Raw genomic sequence first — 25216 nt, 5'->3', positions numbered from 1 at the left:
AAGAATACAATCATGTATTTGAGAGCGATTTCAAATGTTTACATATTGTTTTGTTTCATATAGTAGACTAGTTCCACACAAAAGACTGATATTTATTAATGGATTAAAACGCAAGAAATTCATTGGATTGTTAATTGATGTTGATTTCATAAGATAAGTAGTTTATAGATTTTTATTTTCTTTATACTTAAATTAAAAAGTTTTCAGTCCATTATTCCTAGAATGGAAGTTCCTAGTCCAATCCCAAGAATTAGAAACGCCACTGCTAAATGTTCCAAACCCAGCTTTTCCTAGATTAAGGAGCTAATTGGTCATTAAAATAAAATTAGACCAATAAAAGTTTGGGTGTTAGAGAGGGTTGAAAAAAAGAGTCGAAAAAATTTTAAAATATTTCTTTGTTTTAAACAAATATCAAGATGTGACACATTTTTCTACTCCCATTTTTCAAGGGATTTTTAAAAATGTAGTTTTTTTATCTGTAGATTTAGTTATTTTATTGGCTATTTAAGATTATTTAAAACACAGACCAGACACAGTCCTCATTAATCATATTTTACCTCATAGAAACGATTAGGGGTCAAGACATAGCAATTTGGAATCCTCAAGAATAGAAATTTAACATAGACTAAGTGTGCAAATCCACATAAAACTCCATTCTAATTATTTGCAAAATGACCACATGAAATAGGTTTTTTTTTATCTTTTAAGATCAAACCCCCATTTTAAAGTAGTCTCTTAGAGCCCACAAATATCATTTTAAATTTGAACAAGGAGTGCTCATTTGATATTTTTCGATTAGATGCCTCCTTTTGGAGTCTGGGAAGAAAGCATCATCAAGTTGGAGACCCCCATATTTTTGAATGATACCCCGTATTTTCATTAAAGTCCCCCTTATTTCCATTAAGGACCCCCTTATTTTCATTAAGGACCCCCTTATTTTCATTAAGGACCCCCTTATTTTCATTGGAGATCCCAGATTCTCATCGGAGACCTCAGATACTCGTTGGAGACCCCCATAATGACAATGGAGACCCCAATAGTTTCATTGAAGAACTCAAGATTTTCATTGGAGACCCCCAGATTCTTATTTGAGATCCCAGTATTTTCATTGGAGACCCCAGATTCTTGCTAGAGACTGCCTTATTTTCATTGGAAACACCGTACTGTTGTTGGAGACCCCCCAGATTCTCATTGGAGACCCAGATATTTTCATTGGAGACCCAATATTTTTGTTTGAGACAACAATATTTTCGTTGGGGGCCACTAGATATAAATTGGAGACCCCAGATTTTCGGTATGTTCTTTGGGATTTTCATTGGGGACCCTAATATGGGGTTCTCCAACGAAAATCTGGGGTCCCTCTAATGAATGTACGGGGGTCTCTAACAAGAATCTGTATGTCTCTAACTAAAATAAGAGGGTCTCCATTATCAATTTGAACTCTTCTCAAGCTAAAAGAAAATGACATTCTTCATCTGATAAAAGGGGTAAAGTTGAGAATCAGGCAATTTTCTCATAGTTTGATTTTTGTAGCTTAAGCTTAGTGTTCACTAAAGTTAGGACATAAAAATTGAATTTAAAGGTCTAAAAGTTAATCACTATAACCCCAAGGATCAACTAGACAGGATACAGGGTTGACGCGTACCTGTGTCTGACAAACCATTATGCGTCGTTTGAAAGTGCTTAATGCTGGAACCTTATTGTGCAGGATGCACAGTGGTAGTACAGTAGGGCGCAATCTCAATCTTTTTGCAAATTAGAAGCTAAATGTGTGTAACGCCTGTAGAGTTAGATACTATCATAAAGCTAACAACCAGAATAAGAATAAGAAGAAATTTTCGTTTTTGTAAACATGTATTTAAAAACCTTAATTAACTAGATTATATAGTAAATATACTCAGTCAAGCAGGGCGGACCGAGCCAACAATTTATCCTGTCTAGTTGATCCATGCTATTACCAAGGTTTCCTCCTGAACATATTTTGGCTCTTTCAGCTCATATCTGGTATACAAATACTCTTCAAATGCAGCCTGAAAAGTAGATTCCAACAGAAAACTTGACATTTTTGAATAAATCTTTATAATTATGATAATTCCATGGTTTTCTTTTTCTGCAATTTGCTGAATTTATTCTGACCAAAGTGAATTTTCATCTTTAGTGAATTTTGCTGGTAAATATTTGTAAATATAAGAGATTTATCTCCCCAAATTCACTGCCAAATTTCAGAAATTCTTTCGTAAATATATATCATGAATATTTATGAATTGTGTCTTTGTTATTCTAGGTGAAAATATAAGGCAATTTTATCTACATTAAAAAACAAAACATTCATATATATATGATATCTGAATGGGCTGAATTTTTTTTGGACACTCATGGGTAGCCCGGAAGTGTCTTAGGCTATAATTACTTTTTTTTTCAAAAATATTTTTTTCTTCAGATTTAAAATTTTTTTTAAATATTTATTTTCCACGGACAATGCCGGGCCCTCCAGCTAGTATTCTATATAACTAATTCCATATATTTTCTTGTAGAGTAACAAATTGCATGTTTTAATAATCTAAGTTTGAAACAAAGTCTTAAACTGTCGGGTTGAAAGGAAATAGGGAAAAAATACTTCGAGGAATGAACTCAATTTCTTCACAAACAAATTTAAAAATTTTGCTTGATTGCTACAAAAATTAAGAAAGAAAACATTATGTTTTAGCTACGCTCGGTTTGATCAACAACTAGTTTAAATAACTACTTTATTAACTTGACTAAAAAACTATATAAATTTACTTTAGAAAATCATATATCTTAATCGGGTGACGTGGCAGGAAATCTTAGAGCAGCTTGCCGCGTTCGAATATCCGGCTTCAGGTTGAATCGTCTTCCGCCACAGTACTACCCCCAAGAAGGCAGGGCGGAGTCACGGCGGAGCATAGCCTTCTTTCCTGACCTGTCTGTGAGGATTCCGTCTTGGCATAACTGTAGGTTGGTTCAGGAACGACACAGACTTCTTCTTGGAGGCGGATGACTTCGCGGCGGAAGAATGAACAGGAGGATCCTTTGGTTGACGAAGAGGAGGACGTCCACGAGGCGGAGGAGCTGCAGGTATCACTGGAGAATCCGAGAACACTGGTTTAAGACGGTCCACGGAAACTGAGTCTACCTTGTCACCAATCTGGAGGCGGAAGAACTTACTCCCCCGTTCAAGAACTAGGTAAGGACCACGATATAGAGGACTTAGTGAAGGTTTGCTTGCGTCCTCTCTAACAAATACAAACTTGGTGGTCCTGAGAGCTGCAGGAACTTCAACTGGAGGCGAATACTGAACGTGTATCCCCTTTAACTCTCAGGTAGTATCAATAAAAAACCTTCTGAAAAATCAACTATATACAAATGCGTCGAAAAATATACCCCCTATCATTTTTTGCGAACACACTCTTTAATGGGAATTCAAAACTTAGAAATTATGATTTATTTTCAAAACTTTCTCAGAAAAGCAATTGCAGATCGAGAAGGAATGATATTTTTATTTTGGATTTTTTGAAATTTAAGTTTTTCTTTTGTTAGGTTCTCCATAGAAGTTTTTTTTTGCTTTTACACATACTGTTGCAAATATTATCTGAAAACTAGGTATCTTCAGCATTTTGTATCATTGGAGCTGTTTAAAACAAAGAACCACAGTAAGGAATAATTGAAATTGAATATAATAATGCAATAGTTTTTCAAACCTGATAAGTTATACCAACAAAATGATTAATAACTTCTGCCCAAATTGATTTTTTCTGTATAATCCAACCACCAACATAGGCTTGGGCTATTTTTTCCTAAAATATGACTTTCATATTTCATATTTTTATTCAACTTCAAAGCACAAGATAATACAAATAAAATATCACAATTTACTATTTAGTTTGGACCCACCTAACCAGAGTAGGATGTTTAAATTGGTTGGCCCTGTATAAAGGAATGATAATTGGAAATAAATACATGTTTGTGCACTGTACAGTCGGGTTGTGGTAGGTGGGGAGAACTTTTGATGAATTAAACTATTGTTTAGTTGTAGCTGACATGACCTTAGACCCCACCCCTCATAACAATTTTAGGTTTGGTTAAGTATTCTTCAGGGCTGAGCACTGTTGCTAGGATAGACTAGGGGTCCAATTGCATTGCAGCTAGGACAGGCTAGGATGCTACAAAGAACCATGAAACACAATGTTGGACGGTACAAAACAATGTTTTTCTGATATTTATTTATGTATTTATGTATAATGTGGTATTCTCTTAGATCACCTACAATCAAATCAATAAATGAAAAGGATCAAGTCCTGTTGACAGCCTTGATCCCTATTCTGTTTTTACCTTAATCCTCTTTAACCCTAATGTTTGCAGTAAAGTAGTATAATTATTAACTGCTATAAATGTATTGAACTAATCCTCATTTATTTTAGGATCTTGATCATCACTTGCTGGATCCTTTAGTACCCCATCCATAATCAAGGAGCAGATTCTCAGCAGCTTCCTCTGCAAGACCAGCAAGTAATTGAGTCTATCTTGAAGATGCATGTCCTCAGGACTACAGTAGGTTGTCCTCAAGATCCTAAGATGCGAATGTCTAATCAAATCCAAAGTCATAGTTGTAACCTGGGCAGACTCCACTGGATCCTCCAGAGGTCAGAGATAATGTGGGGAGAGCTTTGTCCTCAAAATCCACTTTATACTCATGATGGAGGCTGGATATCCTTGTTATCAGAGTCTGAGGCTGACAACCATCAGTTGATTACCTGGTCATCAGGTTCAACATAAAATGACGTTTTCTTTATCTGATAAGGCTAGAATGTCTTCATTCTCAGCCTCATCCTCTGGATATGCAGGGATGGTTACTATAGGCACATTACGCAGGGATGGATGGCATATCTGCATGCATCAAATTTGCTTAGATTTAGCATAATTTAAGGTAATAGAGAGCCGACATGTTTATTGAGAAAATAATAATGCGCATTTTTGACGTAAATTTGTATAATATTATTACGTAAATTTTACATATACTAAAACCAATAAATTTGCGTAGCTAAGTGTGGGATTTTACGTCTTTCATGACGTAAAAAGAACCAAAATCTATACGTAAAATTTACGTAAAAATGCGAAAAGTGACATTTAAATTGCGCTCTTTTTGCGCAATTTGGCTATCTGGGATACTATTTCGGGGGTGTGTATTAGAATTCTCAAGGAAGGGAGGGATTTTGTGTTTAACCACTCCCATGACCATTTACAACCCCATTCATAATGTATATCAAATAGTGGATTTTAGCTGGGTTTGATTTGAATATTCCGATCATTCTGGGATTAAAAAACTTTATTAAATAAAAGGCTCCCATTACCACCTTTCAGCTTTCAACCCTGAAGGTTGTCCTCTGTAAATTGAGACATTTTAAACAGCTGATAAATAGCAAATCCACCAATATGAAAAATCTCTGATGATCAGCCACCTTTGTCCTGGGAACAAATTAGTTGCAGTGTTTTGAATAATATTCACCCAGGCTGACCAACCTTGGGATAATTTACCCCAGAGAAGTTAAATGACATAAAAGTAGATCTACTTGTCTGAGAATATATCTAATCTCTGTAAGACCTCCATGTCTCTCAATTATATCTTGAGGATGGTATACTCTGTCCTCATAAATTCTTGCCATCTCTTCATCTTCTGGAGTTAGAGGACATATTTGAGATTCCAGAGGTGTAGCTAGGGTCGATCTATTGTAGAAATATCCACAGAATAGTTTAAGGAGAAACAGATGAATAAGAAGTAGGGTTACCATTGCAATACTTTTGCTCAAATTTTGCTAAAGGAAGTGCAAACTTTTGCTTTTGTTGTGCTACATTTTATGTTCTAAAAATAGCAATCAATAGTTCTGTTCTGCTCAATTTTGTGGAACAAATTCTTGTTTAAATGTTGAATATAGGGTTTCCAACGTAATAGATTATTCACTTGTGCAAAATTTTGGGCAGTTAAGTGAAATAATTTTCATTTTGTGTAATTTTGCAGGAATAAACGTAATTGGCAAAACTTCAATTTTGCAAAATTACAGCATAAGTTTGCATTATTTGTAAAGATGATGTTAACAGAGAGCGTAATACATTATACATATTCAACATCAAAAACAAATAAATTATGTCTACATAATTTTGTAAAATTTTGTAATAATTACGAATAACTAGGAAAACGTAATTTCTGCAAGGTAATTTTGCTAAGTTTTGTAATAATTATGCTTAATTAGCAAAACTTTGATTTCACAAAATTACGCTGTAATTTGCGTGAAATATTGTAATAATTATGACTAATTAGCGAAAATTCAATTTGAAAGTATTTATCCAACCAGATTTGACATGGTTGTAGCTTGCATATCCTTGCACAAATTTTTCACAAATGTTTCGTATCATGTAATTTTGCATAAATACACCTTAATAAGCAAAACTAGACTTTCTTTCATAAACGTAACTAACATGTAATTTTGTGTAATGCTCCTCCGTAAGTGTAAGAAAGTGAAAGAAACATAATTCCAACTGGAAACCCTACTTAAATATAGGAAATAGATATAAACTGTATAAATCTATAAGATTGCAATTTTTTTGCATACAATTGCAATTATTTAACATGAATTGATTACTCGCCTAAAATTCTACTTTAAACCTGATGAATGATGCTCACTTAAAATCAAGATGAGCACACTCTCACACTAAAAGTGAGCACTATTTTGAAAATTACTCCTTTTGACTTGAGCTGGAACAAGATATGTTCCATTTTTAGACTTTATATGTTTATGCCCACATGAGTTAGCGAGTTAAAACTAAAGGCTAAGGCATTGTGAAATTTTGAGGCTCTTTAAAACTTTGACCATTTGATTTGAAATATCATAAAAACAACTTTTTCAATTGCAATTTGTAAATTTCTATCTTTTTAAATTTAGACCTTAATTTGAAGTTTTAATAATTAAAAGTAACCAATTGGGAGAACATTCATATTTTTTTTTTGCTATGTACATTTCTTAATAAACCTAAATTTGTTAGATTATGTGCAACACTTCAGGTTTAGTGCAAATTAAGCAAAAAAAAACAATTAAGCCAATTTAGCACAAAAAGTATGGTCATTTCATGGAAACCCTAAGTAGATACATAATCTGAATAAGGACTGGCAGAGACTATTGGTGCATCTTAAGCAGAGAAAGAACTAATGTATTTTAAAATATAGTAGATGCTTTGTAACAGAGTTCAAAGTACATATTTTTATCAAAGAATGTAAGAACATGGTTGGAATCAATTATTTCTGTGTATGGGAACTCTGTTGGGTGTTTACAAAAACTAAAACTCCTTTTTTGTAAAAATCACAAACAAATGTAATAGATAATTAAAGAATTGATATTTGTGCTTTTATGAATAGTTAAAATGTATTTATATGTTTGAATTTTTTGTGAACATCATGTAAAACACTGTACATATTTTTAAATAAGTAAGTAAGTAAGTAAGTAAGTAAGTAATATTTATTGCATAATAACATGTTAACATATTAAAGTGGCAGGAGATATACAATTCGCAGGATTGCGGTTTACAACATAGATCTCATAATACAGTCATTGAAACAAATTATACATTCACAAGAAAATAATCCATTGGTAATTGATATATTTTTCATAACATGAATGGAATGTACAAGGTGGAGAACTGATGTGCTGGATGGCTGGAAAAGAGTCTCAATTAATAGCGGTCCGACAATTATTTCTGAATATTTTAAATGTAGAAAGTAATTAGCCCGTTTAACCTGTTTGATAAACAGCTGATTGTAAGAAGCAGTTAGCAGACTGATGTGCGTAATAAATGAATGCTTAGTTGGGAAGAATACACTGAATTTAAAAGTCTACAAGCTAAAAACTGGACAAAACAACCTTTCACATCGAACAGAATCAGGTATAATTCAAGGAGGAATTGTTTAAGTTCACGACTAAAAGCCATTGGATTCAATACTTCTTTAATTAGGGGATTTTCAAACTCATTACAAACAATTGGAAAATTACACAGAGGAAATCGTTTTACAATATTTAATGTATAAATATAGGCTCAAGGTTAAGGCTACGCCTTAAAATCTTACTATGAAATCTTGAAAAGAGGATATGATCAGTTGTAGCCATCCCTTGAGCTACTCTGTACCAACTCTGTACCATCAAAAAGGGGATTTTATTGATACTCTGGAATTAGCTATCCAAATCCCAGATTCTATTTTAATGAGCTTCTAGCAGCTCCCTTACAGAAGCAGCCTTCAACAGTTCTGCACCAGAGAAGCTCAGGGTTCTAGGATTCATCTATACCTGCTTCTAGCAGCTCCCTAAAGAAGCAGCTTTCAACAGTTCTGCACTGCACCAGAGAAGCTAAGGGTTCTAGGATTCATCTATACCAGCTCCAAGCAGCTCCCTACAGAAGCAGCCTTCTACAGTTCTGCTCCAGACAGCTCTGTGTTCTAAAGATTCAGCAATACCAGCAGTTGAGAAGCTCCCTAAATCCCCCTACAGCAACTAAGTCCACAGTCATAACGCTCCCATAGATTCTGTAACAAGTTTTTGTTATTAAACATTCCCAACCCCTACCATATAACATTTGATTAGACCTCAGGTCTAATTCCGCGGAGGATAAATCAGCTGAAGCTTATTCATTTATCAATTTAAGAGAAGAGGCTGAACACATGGACCTGACATATCTGAGAACTCTCTGAGAAACAGTAAGATTGAGCATTGTGCAAGAACCCAGACCTCAGGCTTAGGGAACTGTAACTGTTCGCCTTGAAAGTCTAGGATGTACTACTTGAATTGTTTTTACTCTGTGGATCAGATAATATCTTAAACTAAAGGAACATTCACACAACACTATGACAGTCAGGAATATTTTTTATTATTATTAGTATGCAGTGGTTGCAATTGATTTTTTCATCCTTCTAATCTAAGTAGACAATAATATAATATGACTATCTTAAATGTTAGTTCAAAGTCTTCTAAAAACAATAGTCATTATTCATCGCCTCAATATGAGATTTGAATGCCTTTTCATTTCTCCACAGGACCGGGAGGAGGGAAGTTAGACTATTAGTTAAATTAAATCATTACTAACGATGCTTGAATAAAATCTAAGAAATTAGTGATCTTCAAAACAGGATTTTGAGTATTTTGAGTTGTTAAAATTTTTGTAATTTTAAAAAAGTTATAAAATAATGACTTTTGATTGTATGTTATTAAAAAAAAGTTGCATAAAACAATGATTATTTGAAGTGCATAGAATAAAATTTTAATTAGAGACAAAAAAGGCACTATTTTTGTGATTTGAAAACTGCAAACCCAGGAACTGACAAAGATAAATCCTACAATTTAATATTGTGATTGATTAGGAGATTCACAATGTAGGGTTAAATAAAATGACAGTGAGATACATTGGGTGTGGGTTGGAGCCACATTGGGGTGAGCTTCTTTCTAAAAATCCATGTTGATATCAATTGTGTGTCAAAGAGAAAATGGGCATGGGTTACCTTGATGGAGAGGGAATTAGTGTAAAGGCTAGATTACTAGCAATGACAAGTATCTATTTATCATATCTGATTACGACTTTTTTGAGGTTTCAATAGTTTTCTTACATCACTTTCATAGAAATCATAGCTCTCAGGAAGCAAAAACTAAATAAAACAGTTTGTTCTAAAAGAGAAGTATAAGAATTTTGAAATCATTACCGGAGTATAAAAAACTAAATTCTTTAATCCTTTATCAGCAATAACATCATTCACTTCTTCCTATTAAAGATGTAGAAATAAATAAAAAGTAATTTGTCATTCTTAAAAATACCTTGTTAGAAACAATTCTGGCAGTAGTCATTAATTTAATAATATCAGGATCTTCAGATCTCTTAATTTTGTCATAAAAGACCATGAAATCACTCTCCCACACCACAGTCTTAAACAAATCTCCAAAATAAAGGAATTCAATAAAACAAAGAATTACCATGTCCCTCTCAGCCATTTGAGCAGATGTATCAAGAAAGGGGTCCCAGGATGGAAATAACAGCATGGCCCTACAGTTTTGAATTTGTATAATACCTTTACTTGGTTAGACAAAAGGTAAAAAACATTGATAATTTATATCCCATCAAGCAGTACTTAACCCTATCTCTGCTGGGGTACTTGAAAACCAGGATATGCTGGGGGGGGGGGTCAATTTGACCCCCCCTCTAAATCCCATGTTTGATGTCCAAATATGACAAATGATACATCATTGTGCTCTACTTTTAGAATCTGAAAAAAAATTTGCAAATTTGCAAAAATTAAATTTTTTATCGCAAAATCCATTTATATAGTAAAAATGTTTGCAAAAAAAAAATTTGTCCAAAAAATGATAAATTATACATTTTAGAAAAGCCCTTGACCATGCCATTTCAAATTATGCAAAAAATTTTGCAAAATTTTAAATAACCTGATTTTTAATCAAGAAAAACTAAAAATGTGCAAATTTCCTTTGACAGGTTGTTTGCAAAAAAATTGCAATTTTTTTTTCGCAAAACTTGTGCAATTCATTTCCTTATGTCAAAAGCTTTCCAAAAAGCTAAATTTTATCAAAATCTGACAAGTGGAAGTGGGTCAAAACAAAGATTTAATTTGTGACAGGAAAAAGCAGTGTGCCTGAGGACTCAGGCAGTTAGTATTAAAGCCCGGTTTTAGGCCTAAAGGGAGGGCTTTGGGTATGTAAGAAAAGTCAGAAAATTTCAACAGCCTCAGACCAATACTTTTTGAGTTATGTAAAAAAACTACAGGGGGGGGGGGTCAAATTGACCCCCCCCCAGCAGGAATAGGGTTAACAAAATATTGTGAAAATATTTCTGTAAGAAAATTGAGCTTGTCATTCAAGCTTTGTTAAATCTCCCAGATCAATTCTAAGTTTCTGAAGATCTCCCTCCTAGATTTTCAGTCAGGTAGTTTAGATTATTTTGCTTAAATGTAAATTACCTAAGGTTGCAAGAGAACCCCATTGTCACCAGTAAAGATGCCAAAGCCCAGGTGAGAAGAAGTATACTTCCAGAGTACACTAATATCATTTCAACATTTTTAGCATGCTTTTTAATTTAGTAGAAAATTTAGGGAAAATCATTTAAGTGCGGGTAAACAGCATAATTAACTATTAGTAACCTGGGCACCGCTGGGTATCCAAATAAATTGAAAATAAAGCATATTTGAGCTCAACTAAAGAAAGATGGGATGACCCAACACAACTAGATTCTATTAGTTTTTGAATAGGAAATTTAAGGCTCGAAATTTTTCTTCATGGGTTAACAGGGACAAGTATTAGTAGGAATGCGATTTTTTTAGGTAAAAATCTAAGGTATCGTAAAACTACCCAATATTCTGTTACCTCGTTTTTTGCAAAAAATAAACCAGTCAGGCATTCCTTCAGCATTGAGAAGAGAGAAGGGCATCAGAACCACTAACACACAGTCAGGCTTAATAGAGTGAGTTGGTTAATCACCCAGGATTATATGAACATTTTCAGTTAAGGCGTCATGTATTTTAATAATATAATTTTTAAAATTTATGTTTTATATTCATGAATAACCTTCTATCAGCTTATTAAACAACACTTTCAAATTGACATTCTAAATATGGGCTAATTATCTTCCTTCATATTCCTTTATAGATATAGAATAACCTGCAACTTGATTTTAAATGAAGTGCCTTGTTAGGCAACCATGTTTAAAAGAATTTAACCAGAAATGTTTTTTAACATCTATACATCAAAGTGCGATAAACCCTTTGGCCTTTTGTTATTCTTTCAAAAAAATTAATATAAATACTGTACAGGATATAATCAATTATTCTGTTATACTTACTAAACTTGAAAAATTATCAATTTATTATGCCTTGAATTAAACTAATAATACCTGACTATTTCAAAACCTAATTATGCCTAGCTTGGGAACCCAGCGTTGGCCACCATTTACTAGTTTTTAAACTTTATTTTAAATTCATTTTAATTAAATTTTACAATATTTTTAAATTTCAATATGATATCAGATGGAAACATTTTGAGACTTCTACATTTTATGTTTTTTACTCTTTCGTCTTGATCGTCCATTCCATGTCCATCCTTCAATCATACTTTGGCTAAAGTTGAAAATAAAAATAAATGAATTTTTTGGTTGTTTTCTGCAGCTAGCCAAATTGCAGAGGCAGAACTATTTTTTGGAGCCCTGTATCTTTATTCTTTCTTGTTTGTTTTCAAATTTTGCTCCAGTCATGTTACTGAGTCAGCTCCTGCATTCCTAACATTCATAACACACTTTCAATAAAATTTTCATGATGGGGGGGAGAGGGGTGTTTTACACATTTTCCAGTTTTTTATCTCAAGTAAGACATTGAAATTAAGCAGTCTAAATATATTTTTTAATCTGCCTCTAAAGCCTATCTTATTGATTAATTACAGGGGTTCACTTGTGAAAGGCTATTGTGTCCTTGTTGTTTAAACACTAGATAATTAGATTTTAAAATTCCAACCTTACATGTATGAACATCTCTTTCTTCACCTAAACTTAAAAACTTGAATGTCATGTATATTCTGATATACATTATCTCTTTGCAGTATTAAAAATGGGATATGTCTTCCTTCAAACATTTTAATCACTTTAATTATTCTTAATTAAATATTTGTAATGTTTGTTACTGTATTGGTTTGATAGAGCTGAGCAATATATTGTTTAATATCATGTTTATTTATATTTTCTGCCACCCCACCTACTCGTCCTTTCGTCCAGTTCCCCTGTCACTAAGCTATAGGGAAAATTATGAAAACCTGGCCCCCCCAGATTAATTTTCCCTCATGAGGATTATACTTTTCTATGTGATATTTATATTTTATAAATTTTAATCTTCGTGTAATAAATGATTTGATTTGATTTGATAGAGGGAGGGGGGATGGGACGTCTGCCATCCTGTGTATTTGTCTTTAGTCGCTATTGGTAATAAAAAATAGATAGTGTAAAGATCAAATCCCCTTCTAATTTTCCTGTTCAAAGTTTTCTTCTTCTTTCTTGTTTATCTTGCTTTAAGCACCCATTTCAAATGTCAAGAGATTTTCCTTCCACTTTTTTCTGTTCAATTTATTATGTCTTCTTGCTTCTTGTTTCTTGTTTTTACACTTTAAGGCCTTTCCAAATAGTTCTTCTAACATCGAGTTGTGGAGCAGGTAGGAGAGAGATAAGGAGGTTTGTAAAAAAAGGGTAAAGGGGATTTCTCCTTTTGTTCCTTCATTGAATACTGTTTCCCAGTTAGGGGATTATGAAATTTACCCATAACTGCACACCTTATGCAAAATGGGGAGTTCCATCTTCCATGGTGGTCCAGTCCTCACATCTGGTCGAGTAAAAAACCAGTATCGTTGTGCATGGATTGTATTCCCTCTTTCAGTGAACCATGCTGAAGATGAAGTTTTGTTTTCAGGTTCCCCTGTAGGATACAAGATGCGTAACTAAACTCAGCGCTTCCCCAGCTGTAATTCTGGGACTAGTACATAGTAGGTCTGTTCTGCTTGAGAGAAAGCAGGCAACTGCACAATTTTCTAGTACTTAACAATTTAACGGGAAATAAATTTTATGCTCTTGAAGTAGACACACACTTAGGGTTTCCATTGGAATTCCAGGTTACAGTTTCCATAATGGAAAAGGCTTTTGGCGCCCCCCTCTAGTTTTTTGGTCCTAGCACTCTCATTTTTTTCACTGTCATGGTGAGATTTTATGACTTTTAATGAATAGTAATTTAAAGGATAATATGTTAAAAATTTGTTTATTTTTATTTATAGGGTAGGGTACAGGTTGGAAAAAAGTCTGGTCTGTGAAAATAAAATCTTAAATAGCCAATAACTTTTTTGTGACTAAAGATACAGATCTAAAAACTATATTTTTGAAAAGCACTTGAAAAATGTAGAAACATGTGTGACACTTTGATATTTGTTAAAACTAAAACAACAAAAATTTCATTTTTTTTACCCTTTTTTATGCATTTTTTTCCACCCTCCCTAGCACCCAAAACTATTAAAGTTATCAGTCTAATTTTTTTTCTTTGTGCTGGCCACGAAAAATTAGGCCTTTTCCTAGGGGGGGGGGGTGGGGGTGCCAAACACCCTCCCACAGGCTATACATAGATTCAGACCCCCCAGCCTTTATAAGGTTAAATAATAACTTTTAAATAGGTCTGTATACACTACAGTACAGTATTCATTACGTAATAGGCGTGTCTCATGTTCATTGAACTATTTAAGGTCATAACATAAGTCTAAAAGTCGTCTTCCTATTCCAGAGTTTTCTGGTTCTCACCCTATTTATATACTTTGCTTATCTGTTTGTTTGATCGTTTATATCCAATTAATGTAACGTCAAAAAAGTTGAACCAACCGAGTCAAAAAATGTTGAGGCAACTCACATGGCCCAATTTCTATGATAAAACATACCGTAATAGATTAATTTAAATAACAGGACACTAGATGTCGTCTTTTAATTGTTACGGTGTGCTATATGTTCACAGTTTAATCTTTTTCCAGCTGGGGGAGGGACACCCCAACCCTCTGATGTTGGGGAGGGACACCACCCCTCCAACATTATTCAGAGAAAACTCTAATAGTCCAAGGCTTTTCAAATTTTCTGACTTTTCCAACAATCACATGCCCCTCACTTTAGACTCAAAGTGGGGTTTTTACATCAACTGCCTGAGTTCTCAGTCAAAATAACTGAACGCCTTATTTTACCATTTCTCAAGACTCAAAGTCATTGGATTTAGACTTTCTTTTTATAGCTCATTGGAAAGACTTGAACAAAAGAAATCAGATTGCACAATTTTGCAAAGAAATTTTGGATAGATTTTTGCGAAGACCCCCTTTCAAGAGAATTTTTATTTTTCCTAGTATACAAATTTATTTTTTGAAAATTTTGAATTTGCCTTGGTTTTACAAAAATGCATAATTTATCATATTTCTTTTGTTTTTATTCTTAATAACTGGGTAAATTGCAAGAAATTTTTAAAACTTTGAAATTTATAAAAAATTCTGATTATTAAAGTAGAGCTAAAGGGTTTTTCATTAAACACCACAGAGGGAGAAAGTTTGAAATTTTAGTACTGTATTGCATAACCTCCCTTAGGGAGGGGGTGCAGAGGCGGGATTATTCCTGCAGATTTTCAGAATGACCTCCAAGCCTTGCGAAACCATCTTGCTGCCTCTTACTACATCTCCAAGCATTCTGCTATTTTGTCTCGATGCACTGCATTTAGATTTCTGCTTGCTGTTTTTATTCTTTGTTTCTTACCTTTGATGGCTTAACAAAATATATCTTTTCAGTAGACTCCGCCATAGTAAAAAGAATTGATGAATTGACAAATTTGAAATATTAATTCATTCAGATTCTAAGTTTTTTTTTTAAGTTGGTAAAAGTAAAAAATGGCCTATATCTTTAATATCTTTGAAGACAAGGGTATGCCATTAGAGAATTTATTTACTATGCAAAAATTTATTCTGGAATACTCTATGAACTCAGTTTTGGTGGCTAAAAACTAGTTTAGCAGTCTGTTTACATTCTACTTAATTAGCCTAATGTCGAAACAATAATTTACTGCCACTGTGATTTTTGATTTGTACATCAAACCCCTGTGTAATAATATAAATTTTGTCATTTATACATAACTGCAATATTTTGTATCTTAGGGAATTTGTGAAATTTAGAAAAACAAAAACCTTTAATCTCAATTGAAATGAACTTTTTAATACAAATTGTTAAAGTATTTTATCATGCTGAAATTTTTTAAAAAATGTTTAAGGTTAATGTAAAAGCCAAATATTATTTATTGGAGACCAAAATGTGTGGCATGGAAACAGAATAGTGGAAAGCTAGGTGACATAGCGAGAGGCATGGAGACAGGTTCTGCAGGGCCTGGAGGTTATTCTGCAAATCTGGAGGCTCAGAAGTAATTTTTAGAGTAATCATGGCCCCTCGGCACTGAAGCACCCTCCCTCAACAGTCCAGCACCTCTCAAACCAATTGCTTCCACCTACTGTTCTGAAGTATATACATATTCTGATGGGTAAGCAGTAAACACTCCTTCAATTGGATGAAAAGGTTGGAGAAATACTTTGTATTGCTCAAGAAAATAAATATCTAAATAGACTGGATAGAATCCAGGGGCAGTTTTATGTTATCAATTAATATAAGATTACCTGCTCCCAGGAATGTCAAGTTCACTAAGTATGAAGTAGCAAGTGACCTGTTTAAATCCAAGTGTTTTAATCATCATTGAAATTAGCAGAATGGCCATATCCACAGATATCAAGCTAAATAATGATTTACCATTTTTTTTTTAAAGAATAAATATAATTAAAGAATTTACCTTACTAGAATACCAAGCCAAGTGTACTTGTCAAATACCTTTTATTGTCAAATTTAAATTTACATATAAGTGCGATCTAAAATGATAACCAGCAAATTCTGAAATGTTAAGACAACTCTTATGACAAAGTATTACTTTAAATAGGCCAAAAACTATAAGAAACAGCAATTGTGCAATGCAAACAGACCCATTTACTAAGTTAATGATTCAAAAAGTGTCATAGTTCAACGTTATTTGTACTACACTATAACAACATCAAAACACTAAAGTAATGAAAAAATGTTGTCTTTCTATTTCATTGTTTTTCTGGTATATTTCTCGTAAAGCTAAGGGTTGTACCTTTAGAAGGTTTTCATATGCAGGTTTCTTCTGTGGAAACTAAAACAAGACAATTATGAAAGTAATAAGAAGATCCATGGGCACAGGCAGCCAATTATCTCATAGTGTCCTTAACAGTACTTATGTCCTTAATTAGGCTTTTGGGGAAGAAAAGACTAGGGCTTCCCAGGGGGGGTTCAAGCTCTGAGTGAAACTTGTGAAAAAGGAGGTGTTGTTAGATTTAAATCAGTTAATTTTCAATCTTTTATTTTCTATAATTTGATTAAAATTCTGAAAAACAACCCAATTTTAAAATTACCTTTATTGCATATCTGTTTCAAATTTTCACTTTCATTTGTATTAGTGTTTTTTTACATTTTTTATCATTCCAACCTATTTTAGGGAGCCATTTCTGATTTCATGTCCCAACCTACGCCAAATTTCAGCTAGCCAGAGCAATCTCTACTAGCTCAAATACAGCCTATATAAGGCAAAACAGGACAAAACACCAAATGAAATGTCTGTGAATTGGAATTTCCAGAAGAATACAATTTTCTTTTTTTTAATATCTATCAGATCATTTAAAAGTAAAACTATCATGATTTATCAATGAAATACAAAAGTTTTTGCTTATGTACTCTAAAGTCTCTGCTTAAAAACAGTTAGAGTAAAACAGTAAATTTTTAAGATAGTGTTTAGGAAGGTTAAAAAAAACTCTTCACCCCCTTTTATTACTCTATGTTCTTGGTATAAAAACTTGATTTTAAACCAATCTTCCACCCATTGCATCCTCCCCTCCTGAAGTTTCCAACAGAATTGGATTTTTAATTGTGCGCAATTCCATAAATAAACCAATTGATCCTAATATTAATAATTCAAACAGAGCATCTTAAGATAATCAATGGGTAACTATGCCTTACTTTGGTATTACTTATGCATATCCTTAAAATGTACTGAACACTGTGCAATCTCAGGTTCTTTGGTCTGGTTTTTGATTTGTTTTGTGACTTTAGCTATCCTTATCATGCAAATTGATGATATGACAACAAAAGTTAAAAAAAAATGAGGAGCCCTCATTAATAAAATCTTTATGAAATTGCAGATACTAAGTGCATTTTCTGGTTTAGATTCATAACATAAATGTTGTTTAAAGGCTTTACTCAGATTTTTCTTGTTTAACCCTTTCTCTGCTGGGGTACTTAAAACCAGGATATGCTGGGGGGTGGGGGGTCAATTTGACCCCACCTCTAAATCCCATGTTTGACATCCAAATATGACAAATGATAAATCATTTGAAAGCTCTGGTGCTCTACTTTTAGAATCTGCCAAAAAATTTGCAAATTTGCAAAAATTGAATTTTTTATCGCAAAATCCAGTTATATAGTAAAAATGTTTGCAAAAAAATTGTCCAATAAATGAAAAATTATACATTTTTGAAAAGCCCTTGACCATACCATTTCAAATATGCAAAAAGTTTTGCAAAAATTTTAAATAACCTGATGTTTAATTAAGAAAAACTAAAAATGTGCAAATTTCTCTTGACAGGTTGTTTGCAAAACTTGTGCAATCCGTTTCCTTATGTTGTAGGCTTTCCAAAAAGTTAAATTTTTTTCGAAATCTGACAACTGAAAGTGGGTCAAAACAAAGATTTAGTTTATTACAGGAAAAAGCAGTCATTCAGGCAGTGTGCCTGAGGACTCAGGCAGTTAGTATTAAAGCCCGGTTTTAGGCCTAAAGGGAGGGGTTAGGTAATGTAGAAAAAGTCAGAAAATTTCAATAGCCTCAGACCAATACTTTTTGAGTTATGTAAAAAAAAACTACAGGGGGGGTCAAGTTGACCCCCCCACAGCAGGAATAGGGTTAAAAAACATTTCTGTAAAAAGCAAGGTCCTCAATTTTTCTGTAGCATAAAGTGTTGTATACCTGAGTTGACCATCCTTCTCCACCTAATCTCCGTCCCATGGTACAGTCAACAAGTTTTGATCTACATGATAATCTGTATGGATATTATCTATGTAATGAATAGAACCTTTCTTCAATTTTAACTCTAAACTGTAGCTCTTTTAGCAGCATTTTCTCTTCTTGGATTATCAAACTATAACCAACTTTGTAGATTTACTGAAGTTTTCATGAAAAATCAAAATTTTCTAGTCATTTTGATTGTCTATAAACCTTCCCTAAGGTCATGTGAGAACTAGGGTTTCCAATAAATATTTGTTGCACAAAAATTTTTGTGCAAAAATTTTCTTATGTTTCAAGCAAAAATTGCACAAAGTTTGATACAATATTGCCTTTCTTTATTCATGCTATTTTGTTATTTTCATTATTTTGAATTACTTTGTTAAATTTCAGGAAACAATTCCAGGAAATAATGAATCCTGAAATAAACCATTCAGAGCCCTACTATACTCCAGCCCGCTCTCACCCACATCTTTGGCAATGTCCTCACTTATAAGATATCAAGAAAGTCACCATGTGATTGTAAGACAATTAGTTACAGTTGACGGAGAAAGGTAACAATCGAACAGTCATTTAAACAAGAGAAATGTAAACATACCTATATAGAATAATACATAAATGAACATCAAGTGATGACAGCTTTTAGCACATTATCAATACCCACTTATCATAACAAATTTTTACTGTATCAAACTATAGAAAATGATTATTATAAAATTATTGTTCATAATAATTAGTGCAGTTGTGGTAGTTTTTTTTTCTGCAATTAGATCACATCATACTGTCCAAGTATTTAAATCTTTTATATATTTGTGCAATATGTCATGAAAAAAATATTACTTAAGTTATTTTCGTATTCATGCACAAAATCATGCATAAATTATGACTTTTGTAATGTATTAATCAGTAATTTTGTTCAAAAAAAATATTTATTTCAAATGAATTGACAATTTTGATCAAACCTGGTTTGAATTAATACAAATATTACACAGAATTTTGAGCAGAAAAGAGAAACTGTTGAACAAGAGAATTTACTGTTTCGTGGAAACCCTAGTGAGAATCCAAATATTGTTTACTAACAAGTATTTAACTAGAGTGCCATTTTTTTATTTAACCAGTATTACCTTTCGTACATAACCCTTTCACACTATATAGTTTAAATTAAATATTCAAGAAGCATTCTGTTCTATATCCCCTCTCCTGTGAGTTAGGAAAAACTCATCAGCCTTGAAGTGCTACTAGACACCCCTTCTTGTTGGAGACCCAATGTGGTCGTCTTGTTAGAGACTTCATATGATCGTCTTGTTGGAGACTCCATATGGTCAACTTGTTGGAGACCCCATGTGGTTGTCTTGTTGGAGACTCCATATGGTCGTCTTGTTGGAGACCCCATGTGGTCGTCTTGTTGGAGACCCCATATGGACGTCTTGTTGGAGACTCCGTATGGTCATCTTGTTGGAGACTCCATATGGTCGACTTGTATGAGACACCATGCAGTCGTATTGTTGGAGACCCCATATGGTCGTCTTGTTGGAGACTCCATATGGTCGTCTTGTTGGAGACTTCATATGGTTGTCTTGTTGGAGACTCCATATGGACATCTTGTTGGAGACTCCATATGGTCGTCTTGTTGGAGACTCCATATGGTTGTCTTGTTGGAGACTTCATATGGTCATCTTGTTGGAGACTCCATATGGACGTCTTGTTTCTATTGATTTATATAAAAACATTTTTATTTTAAATCCTGCCAGGCTTTACAACTTTTTTCTTTATAAACATTACAGTCAGAATTTGATCCCATTCTAAGGAACATTTGCTAGTCTCACTCTGCTCTCAATAAAACTATTAATATATTTGTCAATACATTTTTTAATTGGTATCTTTGAATATTTTTTCTTACTTAAACTTTACTAATTTAAAATTTATATAATATATAATTATATATAATTATATATAATTATATATAATAATATATAATGATTGAACTAAATGAAAATCTGGGGATCTCCAATGAATTTCTTGAGGTCTCAGATGAAAATCTGCCAATCTCCAATGAAAATCTGTGGTCTCCAATGAAAATGATTATGACTCTGTGATAAAAATCTGGGGGTCTCCAATAGAAATCTAGGGGCCTCAAACAAAAATCTTAAATCTCCAACAAACTCTGGGTGTCTTCAATGACAAGCTGAGGGAATCCAATGAAAATATGGGTGTTGCCATTGAGAATAGGGGGGTCTCCAACAAGACATCCATGGGGTCTCCAAAAGTACTCCAATGCTGATGAATTTTTCCTGGACAAGATGATGCTGATAAGAAATGTGATCCTACAGTGATGTTGTTTTAAAGAAACCATTATTATTGATATAGACTTTAAAGAGATTTCAATTATCCATAAAACCCATGAAACAGAAATTTTCTAATTCTGAATGAATTTGTTGATATCTCTGGTATTTTGAAAATTTAAATCAACAAAAGCCATGTGAATTGATATGACTACTGACTAATACTGCTTTGTGATTTCTGTTTAGTTAAAAATATTTCAGAAATTAGGTTGCCAAATTGAAAGCCCCAAACTATTTCCAAGGGTATAGACAACATTCAAGTCAACAATCAAATAATAAATAATTCTGGTGCTCAGAACGGCTTTCCCAGGTACTGTTTTAACTATCTTTATTTCCCAATTGCGAAGATGTCTGGTAAATAATTCTTTATATAATTTGTCACAATGCAATAGAATCAAAAGCTTCATGTTGCCAAAGTTATCAGATTCTGAAGCTAAAGAAACATCGCTTTCTTCTTGTTGATAAGATAAATTGGTTCAATTGTGTTGAATGAATTCAACTGCGAATCAGGCATCACTATTTAAAATTGGAGGATTTCTTAAAATAACAATTAAAGTCCCTTTAAAAAAAAAGATTATAAATAAAAGTTATGAATCTTTGACTGCAATTTTGTTCATGATAAATTACCTTCCGAAGGTATATGCAATACCACAAACTCCAACATCAGCCTTGCCATATCCGACCTGTGTCATTGATCTTAAAGCACTAATTCTAATAAAAAGATTTCTACCACTCACCATTCCCACAGTTCCATCCCATTTTCCAGTATTTTCATCCAATCTGCCCCATACTTTAAAATTGTTTAAAAGGATAACCTTTAACTGATACAACCCTGCAACATTAAATACATTTTTTCAAATGAATTGTTTTCTTTTTTCCAAATGTGCTCAAACACCAATTTGTTCAGGCTTTGAATTCTGTCTAAAGAGTTCTTGAAAGGGTTTCCAGGAAAGTGCAATATTTTGGCCTCAACCATGTTGACGTCTATTGGACTGAAACAAACAGACAGACAAGACAAAATAAATTTATGATTGGCTCAGTACTGTTCCTACCCTTAAAATTTGTTGTGTCTATAGCAATAGTGAAACAATTCTTTAAACCGGTTTTAGTTCAATCCAAAAACTAATGAAATTACCTATAAATGCTGTTAGAAGATTTCCCTCAATAGTTGCTGTGTCTATTTCATTTGTTTCATTGTCCACATTGAAGATCTCTCTCCAGTTATTATATCCAACCCTTTTCAAGTGAAATAAATAAGACTATTTTTTAATGGTGATTTCACTGTAAGTAATGTGCATTAAATCTCTGCTGCCTTTTCATGTTTATTTTATTCAAATTCTGTTTACTTTTTAATCAAATTCTGTTCAAATACTGTTTGATTTCTAATCCAATTCTGTTCAAATTCTATTCTGTTCTAATCTTTATCATTTTCAATTCAAAATTAAATCTCTGTTGACAGAGACATTCCCATCTGGCACTTTAATTTTAGTTTTTAAGAATAGGTTTGGAAAAATGTTTCAGCAGCGCCAATTTTTCACTCAAAATGTACATATTCAATTATTTCTCCCCACCCTGGAAAATCTTATAAGGTTGTTAGTTTTTCAGCAGAGAGATTCTTTCATTCCAGAATGAAGACTTCACACCTCTTTTATGAGAATAAGATAATATTCTTGAGGAACTTTAAATTTCCCACAAGAAGAAAACATAAGAATTGATCAGTCTGCTAAATTTGAGAAGATGACTTCAAGACATAAAAGTAGGGCTGGGCAGAGTTACATTAACAAAAATCAATGAAGAGTTTGTTAACACACGGTAAAAACCATAAATTTTTAAATAGTTTATGAAAAAAAAAATTTACAAAAGAAAACATGAACAAAATGGATGTGTTTTTAAAAACGATGAATTTCGTTTTTTTTTGTGCTCAAAATTGCATGAAATTTTATTAATATTCAGATGTTTTTTAATGCTGTCTTCCCACCCTTTGAAAATTAACAGCATGCATCATACAATTTCTAATGACTTTTCTTGAATAAAAATAGCTGTTTACGAATGGCACCAATACTATTTGTTGAACTATTTTTTGTTAATAAAATAACAGTATCTTTAAAAATATTGTTAACATAACAAATGATTAACAAATCAGCTAGAAAATATTTGGATTGTGTCCAGCCCTAGAGAAAGGGCTTTCAACTCATTAGCAGTAAAAGTGATAGACAGGACCTAATAAAGGTAAAAAAAATTCATAAAAAAAGAAGACCATAAATGTTTCTATATAATTACTGAATTTGAGCATAAAGTCAATGTCTAATATCATTAATATGGGTGAATACGTTTTGAGAATCAATGTTTTAAAATTATTAAATAAAGACATCGAAAAATGTAACAAAAATTTCCAGTGAACAATTAGATCCTTATTTTCTCAACAGAAATCAATATTAGAATCACTTACTTTGTTTTCATCATTATGTTGAATTTTTAGCCCTTACGAATTTGTACGCAGATTTCTTCAAAGGTTGTCTTTTCAAAAAAATTCCAAAAAATTTACTGAAAATGTTTTTGAAGATTGAGAGATTACAAAAACACATAATTGAATAAGATTGCTTATTTTTGATGGAGTTGATACAAAACCCCCACAAACAAAATGTCCAATAACAAAACACCCAAAAATAAAAAAAAACCAATATTTCAAAATGTCCAATATAACAAAATGTCCAATATTTCAAAATGTCCAATATAACAAAATGTCCAATATAATAAAATGTCCAATATAACAAAACGTCAAAAGCAACAAAAAGCCCAGATAACATATTGACCAAAGTTACAAAATGTCCTATATTACAAAATGTCCAAAGTTACAAAATGCACAAAGTTACAAAATGAACAAAGTTAAAAATGCCCAAAGTTACAAAATGTTATGAAATGTTACAAATTTCCAAAGTTAAAAAATGTCAAAAGTTACAAAATGTTACAAAAAGTTGCAAAATCTCAGAGTTACAAAATTTCCAAAGTTACAAAATTTCAAAAGTTAAAAATGTCCAAAATTAAAAATTGTCCAAAATTACAAAATGTCCAAAGTTACAAAATGTTACAAAACTGCTAGGACAGGACGAGAGGCCAAGCACTGCCTCTAGTAATTAAACATAAAAATTGTTGAACTGAACCAAAAAATGATCAAATGTATGTGTTGTTTCAGGGTTAGGTTAAGTTAAGACAATTTCTCGGCAGAGCACTGCTGCTTGGATAGGCTAGGGGGGCCGAGCAATGTGGCTAGGAGTTCAAATGAACATAAAAATAGATTAACTGAACCTAAAAAAGCTCCAGGTTAGGTTAGGTTAGGTAATGACAATTTCTGGGTCGATCACTGCAGCTAGTAGTACACTTACACATAAAAATAGTTCAACTGAGGCAAAACAATTGAAATCTTGTTACTAATTGGACATTTTGTAACTTTGGCCATTTAGCAACTTTGGACATTTTGTGAATTAGGGCGTTTTGTGTCTTCTCCTTTTCGATGATAAGAGTTAATTTTTATTTTCTTAACTTGTTCATAGACAACTGATTAGTTAATTAATAAAAAAACAATTCTCTAAACAAAGCCACCCAAATTTATGATTCTTAATGTCCACTTTGCACTCAAACTCAGTAATTATTTGTTGAAATGTTTATAGGTCTTAAATGATTCTTAACAAAATTTTCCATAATAATACATTTTCAGTTCAACAATCATACATTGTCGGTCATCCCATTTAAAATATATCACAAATCAAGTCGAAAATGCTGATTTCTTCAAACTGATGGCAATTCATTCAAAATACAGAAAAAAATTATTCAAAATAACCTTAAAGTTTGATAGAAAAAGGAGTCTGGTTCCATGTTCTTCTCTTCTCCCTTGTAAACTACAGTTGAAGAATAAGTTGACCATAGACCTTTATACTTCTGTTTGTGTATATCCCTGTAATTAGAAATGTAAAATTTTATAAATGGTTTCAGGGTTGCAATGAAGATGTTAGGGACTCAATGGTGTCATAATCTTTTTCAAAGGTTGAAAAATAAACTTACCAATATGTGAATGCTGATGAACACTTGGAGATCATCATAAATCTTGGTAAATCTATTCAAAGTTAATGTTTCAACAAAAATATTTAAAAGAATGTTCAAAAACAGA

At 32.7% G+C, this 25216-nt stretch overlaps 1 protein-coding gene and 2 long non-coding RNA genes across 5 annotated transcripts; 2 read left to right on the top strand and 1 right to left on the bottom strand.

Moving 5' to 3' along the window:
• Nucleotides 1–25159, bottom strand: LOC111715988 (uncharacterized). Of its 3 annotated transcripts, none has more exons than XM_023491399.1 (17): nucleotides 25111–25159; nucleotides 24890–25003; nucleotides 22187–22287; nucleotides 21679–21883; nucleotides 18674–18734; nucleotides 16772–16810; nucleotides 16433–16470; nucleotides 16310–16376; nucleotides 11421–11508; nucleotides 11018–11096; nucleotides 10020–10089; nucleotides 9864–9971; nucleotides 9752–9811; nucleotides 9659–9697; nucleotides 3720–3815; nucleotides 1959–2030; nucleotides 1–290 (listed from the first exon to the last, which is right to left on the bottom strand). In XM_023491399.1, exons 1-17 carry the CDS (start codon nucleotides 25146–25148, stop codon nucleotides 204–206), a joined length of 1362 nt encoding a protein of 453 aa, XP_023347167.1. In that variant the 5' UTR covers nucleotides 25149–25159; the 3' UTR covers nucleotides 1–203. The 3 variants fall into 3 exon arrangements, with proteins under 3 accessions (XP_023347167.1, XP_023347168.1, XP_023347166.1); XM_023491400.1 differs by having other exon boundaries at nucleotides 9864–10089; nucleotides 21679–21734; nucleotides 21789–21883; XM_023491398.1 differs by having other exon boundaries at nucleotides 9864–10089.
• Nucleotides 7502–9168, top strand: LOC111715990 (uncharacterized). Its single transcript, XR_002768371.1, has 2 exons — nucleotides 7502–7950; nucleotides 8704–9168. It is a non-coding gene; the product is annotated as an uncharacterized LOC111715990 (long non-coding RNA).
• Nucleotides 15841–23347, top strand: LOC111715989 (uncharacterized). Its single transcript, XR_002768370.1, has 5 exons — nucleotides 15841–16129; nucleotides 19103–19263; nucleotides 21253–21361; nucleotides 21959–22863; nucleotides 23195–23347. It is a non-coding gene; the product is annotated as an uncharacterized LOC111715989 (long non-coding RNA).
• Nucleotides 25160–25216: the final 57 nt, after the last annotated feature.

The sequence above is a fragment of the Eurytemora carolleeae genome, unplaced genomic scaffold, assembly GCF_000591075.1.
Source record: "Eurytemora carolleeae unplaced genomic scaffold, Eaff_2.0 scaffold1928, whole genome shotgun sequence".
Lineage (NCBI taxonomy): Eukaryota > Metazoa > Arthropoda > Copepoda > Calanoida > Temoridae > Eurytemora > Eurytemora carolleeae.
Note: the sequence above shows the minus strand (reverse complement) of the source record. Positions and strands in the feature narration are given on the sequence as shown.